We start from the raw sequence: 9,438 nt of genomic DNA, 5'->3' as shown, positions 1-9,438 counted from the left end.
TGTATATTTGGTTTAGATGAAAGAAATTGAAATGTGTAAACTATACTGAGTTTTGCAATGCTTGTTTGTTATTCATACTTACCTTTGGCCCCAGAGGAGGTCCTGAAAGAGAGTGGGAGAGAACTCCTTTGCTGCCTCATCCAGACTGGGGCAGGTTAAGATAAAAAGCTGCATAATACTCAGGACACACGTGTCCAAATCCACGGCCGGTCTCAGTTTCCAGAACTAACCAGGCCTTTGTGCCATCACATCACATTCCCTTATTTAAGGTTCCCAAAGATGTTCTTTTCCTCAGGTAGAAATATTATATATAACATTCTCACTTTGCAAAACTCTTATCTGTTGGGTTGAATGAGATAACAGTTTGGCAGTAGAGTTTCAGAAGTATGAACAAGTATTATAAGATTTGTATTCTGCAAAGATGTATTGCCTGAAACTGCCCTTTGGTCATTACTGAAATTCAGAAGAAAAAATAATTACATGGAAAATTCAGTTTCCCTCAAATTTTCTACAACTTACTACACATTTTTTCTCCTGTATCTACTAAAAAAACTAACAGGTTTGCCCCCAACTTTCATGGTAACCCTAGGTTCATGGGGGCTCAGGGAAAATGAGTTTGGGCCCCTCTATTCTGATTCTGTTAAGTTTAGGATAGGGGGTTTCTTTTTTGTTTTTCCATTTTCTTTGGATACTTATCCTTCCAATATCCTTCCTCCTTACAGTAGGCACACTGGTTCCTTCCCAGGGGCTTTCGGTCCCTAGTTGTAGGTTTAAACTGATTTTTGTTTACTAATCCCCTGGGAGGTTGTTCAATATTTGCCTGACTTAAAATGGATTTAAGGAAGGATATAACTTCTCTTCCTTAATTTCTGAATATTCAGTTTTTTAGAATACAGTTAAGGGGTCCCATTCTGGTACAAAATCTTGGTTACTTCCAATCACATTTACATTTACTGAAAAAACTAACAGGTTTGCCCCCAACTTTCATGGTAATCCTAGGTTCATGGGGGCTCAGGTTGTAGCAACAACAACAACATAACTTCTCTTCCTTAATTTCTGAATATTCAGTTTTTCAGAATACAGTTAAGGGGTCCCATTCTGGTACAAAATCTTGGTTACTTCCAATAACATTTGCATTCACTTAATCACACATCCACGTGAAACCGTTGGACCTGTGTCATGCACACACATTCTCGTTTTCACCCAAACAAATTAAGCAGAGCCAGACCAGAATTCAAAGTAAAGGATTCCTAAGAAACACATGGGCTGTGGAGAGATTTTGATTAAGAGATACTTGGGTTGCCACTTAAAATTTTATTTCTTACCCATGCACAGACCAAACCAAAACCACACCAGACTAAAAGACCTGGGTTGTCACGTACCCACACTCTCATCCACACATAACAGATAAAGGTTACCATTAAGGACTAAAATTTTAACCTCTCTATAAGCTTAAAGCTATCTTAAGAGTGCTTCAGCCATGAAGGTGTCTTATTTCAACCTTCCAATTAGCTAGAAGCTGAACCAGATTAGAGTATAAATTCTTAAGATTACTTCCAGTTCCCTAATCCCTTAGGCTTTCAGTTAGCCAGACATAGTCATTCACACATATATTCAAACACACCCTAACCCAAAAATCCTAAAGTGTTAATTTATTTACCCTAGGATTTAATCCTGAATTGAGAGCCAGATTAGATATTTACTATAGTAATAATAATAATAATAATAAGTAAAATTTCACTTCCCAGGGTGCAAATTCTTGTAGGATCCCTTAAACAGCCAAATCAATGATCCATTCATTTAAATAATAAAAATCCCAAGTTTCTGGATGAAACCAATCAAAATCTTCTAACAGGCTTTGGAAGAAATGCTTAAACCTCTCAATCCAATACAGTATTTCAGAGTTAGAACGTATTTACTATTAGTAACAGTGCAGTCCTGCAAGCATAAAACATATAAAGAAATAACACAACCTAAGGAGATGTCCAACAGTCCAGTCTGTTGGAGCAATGGCCACAACTCCACAAATCAAAACACCAGCCAAAGGCAGACAGAGAGAAAAGAGGACCAAGTAACTATCCCACTGAGGTGATGATATAACATAAAACAGATATGCAGCAGGTTTCAGAAATATCAGGCACTCTTGAGAGGACAGGACAGGAACTCTAGTAAAACAAGGTTAGTTCACCAACATTTTACTATTTTACTAGGCTCTAGGAAAACAAGTTTTCACTAGCCAGACTTCTCAAGCAGCGTTCTGGTGAGAAGCGTTGGAGGAAGTATGATAGTGTCTGATCCTTTCTCTCAACTAACAGGGAGACCAGTCTAACAGGTTAACAGGCTTACCTCTGGAGAAATCAGGTGTCTCAGGCTGAATCAGCCAAATTCTGCATCTCCAGGTGGACACCTAGTTGGGAGAATGGAGTTCCAGGGCCCTGGAATGTTTTCGGGGGGGGGGGGGCGTCCTCCCCTAGAGGTCTTTTTCTCTCATGGGTGGTCACCCAACAGAGGCACTGGGACACAATGGCTATCCTGGATGAGCCCCCAAATGTTATGAGTTCAGTTAAAAATAATAGCTACTATAATGTTCACTTTTGGGTAAAAGAGTTTTATTTAGGCTCGCCGACTCCAGGGAGCTGAAATATGCTCCTATGCTGCAGCAACAAATCTGATTTTAGGCAGGCTTTATAAAGACAAAATGCAAGCAGGCAAGCAAATGATAATACAGAAGCAGATGCTGCAGTTTCAAGGACTCAGAGTACGTGCTTTAGCACAGGCATTCATCTGGGGGTGTTTTAGTCGCTTAATATACAAAAAGGAGGGTTACCCCTTAACCCACGGGGAGTGGGGGCAGGATGAGATGGTCACTTCAGTTACATAAAATGGAGTTTTAGCAAGATATTGCCAGTTATAGCTGGACATTACAAAAATAGAGCTACAAAGTGGAGTCACTCACTTCAATTCAAATCTATTTACAGTCCCTGAAGCATAATGTTGTCAGTGATAGGATAATATCCATACGCCTACCAGGAATAACAGTTAATACTACTACTTTTCAAATTTATTCACCAACCACTGAAACCAAAGAGGAGGAAATGGAAGATTTTTTTTTTTTACCACCTTCTGCAGTCTAAAATTGACCAAACATGAAATCAAGATGTGTTGATTATTACCAGTGACTGGAATACAAAAGTGGAAGACAAAGAAGAATCACTGGTAGTTGGAAAACATGGGCTTATATATAGAAATGACACTGGAGATTGCATGATAGAATTTTGCAAGACCAATGACTTATTCTTTGCAAGTATCTACATGTAGATTTCACCTATGGGATACACAAGAATCAGATAGACTATATCTGTTGGAGAAGCTCAATATCTTCAGCCAAAACAAGGCCCAGAGCTGACTATGGAACAGTCCCACTGATTGCTCATATGCAATTTCAAGTTGAAGCTGAAGACAATTAAAACAAGTCCATTAGATTAATGACTAGGATTACTGGTTGGATGGAGTCTGGTGGGACCCCCAGTACTATGGTTCTGGCATACACTTGGGGTCTGGAATAAAACTCAACCCAGAGTGATACATTCACATACTCTATGGAGATGGATCCCTTGGAGCAATTAGCCCCAGGGCACCAGAGGGGCAACATTCCCACAGAAAATCCAGGACACACAAGAGTATGTAACTATGAAGGGCAAGGAGTAGGGGGCAGCTACTGGGAAGGGAGGGGAGGAGAGTGGATTAGGGTTGGGGATGGTAATTGGGGCATGAAACCAAATGTACATGAAATGTTGCATGTAAAAAAAACTGCTCTGTAAATTTGCACCTAAAGCACAATTAAAAAAAAAAAAAAAAAAAGCAAGTCCATGAGAGCCAAAATATGACTTTGGATTATATCCTACCTGAATTTAGAGACCATCTGAAGAAAAAATTTGACATACTGAACACCAATGACCAAAAACCAGATTTGTGGGCTGACATCAAGAACATCATCCATGAAGAAAGCAAGAGGTCATTAAAAAGACAGGAAAGAAGAAAAGACCAAAATGGATGTCAGGAGACTCTGAAATTTGCTCTTGACAGAGTAGTTAAAGACAATGGAAGAAATGATAAGATAAAAGAGCTGAACAGAAGATTTCAAAAAGCAGCTTGAGAAGACAAATTCAATTATTATGATGAAATGTGCAACGATCTGGAGTTAGAAAACCAAAAGGGAGGAACACACACAACATTTCTCAAACTGAAAGAACTGAATTAAAAAATCAACCCTTGAGTGGAAATATGGGGCAATCTACTTTCGTAGTGATACTATCTCAGAAACCCAAGGAGGGTCGCTATGAGTTGGGTCTGACTCAATGGCACATAACAACAACAACAACATAGGCAAAATATTGAATGATGCAAGAAACATTAAAAGAAGATGGAAGGAATACACAGAGTCACTGTACAAACAAGGAATTGGTGGATATTCATCCATTTCAGGAGGTGGCATAAGATCAAGAACTGATGGTATTAAAGGAAGAAGTTGAAGGTGCACTGAAGAAATTGGCAAAAACAAGGCTTCAGGAATTGACGGAATGCCCATTGAGATGTTTCAACAAATGGATACCCCACTGGAGGCACTTACTTTTCTAGCCAAGAAATTTGGAAGACAGCTGACTGGAAGAGATCCATATTTGTACCCATCCCAAAGAAAGGTGATCCCACAAAATGTGGAAATTACCAATTAATATCATTAACATCACAAGCAAGTAAAATCTTGCTGAAGATAATTCAAAAAACTGTTGCAGTAGTATATTAACAGGGAGATGCCAGAAATGTAAGGTGGTTTCAGAAGAGGACATGGAATGAGGAATATCATGGCTCATGTCAGGAGGATATTGGCTGAAAGCAGAGAATACCAGAATGTTTACTTGTGCTTTATTGACTATGCAAAAACATTTGACTATGTGGAACATAATGAATTATGGATAGCATTGAGAAGAATGGGAATTCCAGAACATGTAATTGTGTCCAGGGCTGTTGTCCAAAGAGCACAAAGGGATACTGCATGGTTTAAAATCAGGAAGGGTGGTACATCAGGGTTGTATCCTTTCAGCATACTTATTCAATCTTTATGCTGAGCAAATTATCAGAGAAGCTGGACTATATGAAGAAAAGCATGGCATCAGGATTGGAGGAAGACCATTAACAACCTGAGATACGCAGATGACATAACTTTGATTACGGAAAGTGAAGATGACTGGAAGCACTTCCTGATGAAGATTAAAGACATCAGTCTGCAGTATGGATTATATCTCAACATAATGAAAATGAAAATTCTCACAACTGGACCAATAAGCAGCATCACAATAAATGGAGAAAAGATTGAACTTGTCAAAGATTTTATACTACTTGTTTCCACAATCAACACCAATGGAAGCAGCAGTCAAGAAATCAGATGATGTATTGCACTGGGCAAATCTGCTGCAAAAGAACTCATTAAAGCACTGAAGAACAAAGATGTCTCCTTGAAGGCTGAGGTGCATGTGATCCAATCCATGGTATTTTCAATTGTTTCAAATGCATGTGAAAACTGGACAATGAATACAGAAGACTGAACAATGGTTGATGCTTTTGAGTTATGGTGTAGGTGAAGAATACTGACAGTATCATGGACTGCCAGAAGAACTAACAGATCTGTCCTGGAAGTAGTGCAGCCAGAATGCTCCATATAATGGCCAGACTTTGTCTCACCTACTTTGGTCATGTTGTCAGAAGGGACCAGTCCCTGGAGAAAGATATGCTTGGCAAGGTGGAGAGTCGGTGAAAAAAGGGAAGGCCCTCAATGAAACGGATTGACACAGTGGCTATAATGATGGACTCCAGTATAACAAGGATTGTGAGGCTGGTGCAGGACATGGCAGTGTTTCATTCAGTTGGACATAGGGTTGCTATAAGTCAGAGCCAACTCAATGGCACCTAACAACAACAACAACAACAACAACATTGGTCATCTATTGGTCTCTCCTCATCTAAAGCAAAGAAGAGTGAAGAAAATAAAAAAGATATGGAAACAATTAGTCCAAGAGATTAGTGGCCCATAGGTACCTCAGCCTCCATGAGCCTGAGACTAGAAGAACTAAAGAGTGCCTGGCTACCACTGCCAATCACTCTGAAAGGGATCCAAATTTGAAATCCTGGATAGAGTGGGAGAAAAATATGGAAGAAAAGTCACAATCATAAATGAAGCCAGCCTTACTGTTCTGATAGAGACTTGTGAATCCCTGGGACAATGACTTTTAGTAACCCTTCAAGTCTGGAACTGAATTCATCCCCATGGTTCAACTTTCAGCCAAACAAGAGGCAAGCCTACTAGGGGAACAATTACACCAGGGAGGTACAGGCTTCTTATACCAATCAACCGTAGGAGATCAAAAGGGCAGCATTTATGTGATGATAAAACTTAGGAAAGAAGGAAATGGTAAAGGTAACCACAGAGAGGAAGTGGGCAGATATTTCTTATATTTGTAGGGATTGCAATTAATATCACAAAACAAAATGTGTATGAACTGTTGAAAGGAAAATGAATTTACTCTGTAAACTTTAACTGAAATCACATTTTTTTTTTAAGGGTTTGATAAGGTAGAAGTCAAGATTTCAGAAAGGATTAAGGAAGGAATCATTGCAAAACCAGAAATGTGACATTAACACCATTAGAAAAGAGGGCTGAGATAGGAGACTGGACACACTGAAAACAGTGGGAAGGGTAACAACAGTGGAATGTCATGGAAGAAAGGGCAATGGGGGGAAGGCAGAAGTGGGGAGAATAAACTCACTGTAGATTAAAATCAATAAACGTATTTGTTTAGTAGTACCTTCTCATTTTACAGATGTGAAAATAAAGGCTCAGAAGTGTTTCAGTTTCATTTAGTGGTTTTTTAGAAAAAACAAACACACATAACTCTAGGGGAAATGAAATGTTGAGTGGGAGGTTAAGGGCTGTGGGTGGAGCAGCTTTTCTCTGGTATACGATGGGACTAAGGGAGAGATTGGCAGTTGGTAGAGATATTTTGCTGAAATCAGAGACCAAGCACCAAGCCTGAGAGTCAACAATTCTATCTCTCAGAAAAAAATGCTTCTTCTTCTGCTTCTATTGCTGGCAGTTTTCTTCCAAGGTGGTGACAATGAGGATGGTAAGTATAATTCTGGAAGCTTCTAGCAAAAGTGTTAGGGATTCTGGGTAAGAGTATGCTGCATTGACCCAGGTGCATTTGGCATTTGGACACTGAAGGTCTGGGCAGTCCTTTCTCCAGCCTTTTCAATGATTTTGGAGGTTGGGGCTGGAACTTGACAACCTGGGACAAGTAAATGCCTAGGCCCCTTGTGCTCTTCAGACTCTGGATTGTTTTCAATTTCTATTCTCTTTTATCCCCTCCTTTTTCTCCCTTTCTCCTCACTATTCTTATCCTTCTACTTCATTCAGCCTTCCAGGGGCCGACCACCTTCTCCGTCATCCAGATTTCATCCTTTGCCAACAGCACCTGGGCACAAAATCAAGGCTCAGGCTGGCTGGATGATTTGCAGATTCATGGTTGGGATAGTGACTCAGGCACTGCTATTTTCCTGAAGCCGTGGTCCAAAGGCAACTTCAGTGATGAAGAGATTACTATACTGGAGGACATATTTCGAGTCTACTTCATTGAATTGACTCGGGAAGTACAGAACTTTGCCAGTCAATTCCAGTTGCAGTGTGAGTCTTGGTGGGATTCTCAATGACTTTATTTGTCTCTTTGTTTGGGCTGCTACTTCCTCTTATCCTTCTCTTCTCCCCACTATCTGCATGCACACTTCTCTAGTGTAATCTCCTGCCCTGCCTTTATAACTCCACATAATATTTTAGATTTTTGATTCATGATGATCTCTTCTAAGATAGATGAAGACTCATCCTTTCTAACCACTTTGCTTTGTCTAGTGTGAAACTCATTTCTCTTTTCAATTTCCAAACCTTCATTTTCCTTCCCCTGTACTTGACCGTCTTGGTGTGACCTCTTCCTCCAATACATCTCTTCTACTGTCTCCTCTCTTTAATCTTCTTTCAATATAATCTTCTCATTCATCTTGACTTTCTCACAGCAATCCTTTGCACTCTGCATCTATTGTTACCTACCGTATACATCCATATGTCAAGTTCCATCTCCCATTGATGACATGCATACCATGTCCCAATTCACTTCTCTCTGAAACTCTCTAAATACTTTTTGGCATTTTGGATTAATTGATTTTTAGCTCACCATTTCATGTCTCAGATATTTTTTTTTCCCACCAAAAATTCTAAGTCTATTCCATATCCTTTCCTGTTTCCTCAGCTGTTTAATAATTTTCTGTTTTCCTTCTACCCAGATCCATTTGTGATTCAGGGCAGAGCAGGCTGTGAGCTGCATTCTGGGGAGGCTCCAGTAAGTTTCTTGAGGGGAGCTCTAGGAGGACTGGATTTCCTGAGCATCCAGAATCATTCATGTATACCTGCCCCAGAGGGTGGCTGGAGGGCAAAGACGTTTTGTACACTAATCAGTCAGTACCAAGGGATCCGTGATATTGTGGAGAAACTCCTCTACGGAGACTGCCCAAGATTTCTCTTGAGTGTTCTTGATGCAGGGAAAACCGATCTACAGAGACAAGGTTTGTCCTACTCTCTTCCTAAGATGTGTCTGTGTCACTACTGACTCTCTCCTTTAAAGGCAGGACAGGAGTAGGAAGTTACCCTAGAGGGAGAGGGGCTTAATGGAGAAAATATCTGGTTCCCCAAGGAATGAAAGAGGTCATTGTCTAAACCTGTGGGAGTCTAGGTCTCTATTTTCTGGATGAGAGTCCTAATCTGAACACTCTCCCTGCTCCAGAGAAGCCTGAAGCCTGGCTGTCCATTGGTCCTGCTCCTGGTCCTGGCCATCTGCTGCTGGTTTGCCATGTATCAGGATTCTACCCAAAGCCTGTGTGGGTGACATGGATGCGGGGGGAGCAAGAGCATCCGGGCACTCTTCGAGGTGATGTCCTGCCCAATGCTGATGGGACCTGGTATCTCCAAGTAACCCTGGATGTGATGGCTGAGGAGGCAACTGGCCTGTCTTGCCGAGTAAAGCATAGCAGTCTAGGTGGCCAGGACATCATCCTCTATTGGGGTGAGAAAGTCAGAAGAAACTGGGGTTCACCAGAGATGGAAGGAGATGTTCCACATAGAATGAGGAGCTGGGGAAAGGGTGGGGCTTGATAGACCAGAGAGACAAGGACAAAAGAATGAGAGAGAGACAAAGACACCAAGATATGCACACACACACACACACACACACACAGATTGAGAAATTGATTGATTTCTGGAATTGCTGTTGAGTCAATTCCAATGAATAGCAATCTTGTAAGACAGAGTAGAACTACCCCATAGGGTTTCCAAGGCTGTAA

General features: G+C 40.7%; 1 protein-coding gene across 1 annotated transcript in view; it reads left to right on the top strand.

Moving 5' to 3' along the window:
• Window positions 1–7,117: 7,117 nt before the first annotated feature.
• LOC103202832 (T-cell surface glycoprotein CD1b-2-like) overlaps window positions 7,118–9,438 on the top strand; it is a 3,194-nt gene continuing 873 nt past the window's right edge. Inside the window, exons 1-4 of the mRNA XM_007947771.1 lie at window positions 7,118–7,178; window positions 7,469–7,735; window positions 8,386–8,664; window positions 8,883–9,161. Of these exons, the coding sequence (XP_007945962.1) occupies window positions 7,118–7,178; window positions 7,469–7,735; window positions 8,386–8,664; window positions 8,883–9,161 (886 nt within the window). The remainder of the gene's footprint in view (window positions 7,179–7,468; window positions 7,736–8,385; window positions 8,665–8,882; window positions 9,162–9,438) is intronic.

The sequence above is a fragment of the Orycteropus afer genome, unplaced genomic scaffold, assembly GCF_000298275.1.
Source record: "Orycteropus afer afer isolate SDZICR_OR568_19922 unplaced genomic scaffold, OryAfe1.0 scaffold00193, whole genome shotgun sequence".
Taxonomy (NCBI): domain Eukaryota; kingdom Metazoa; phylum Chordata; class Mammalia; order Tubulidentata; family Orycteropodidae; genus Orycteropus; species Orycteropus afer.
Note: the sequence above shows the minus strand (reverse complement) of the source record. Positions and strands in the feature narration are given on the sequence as shown.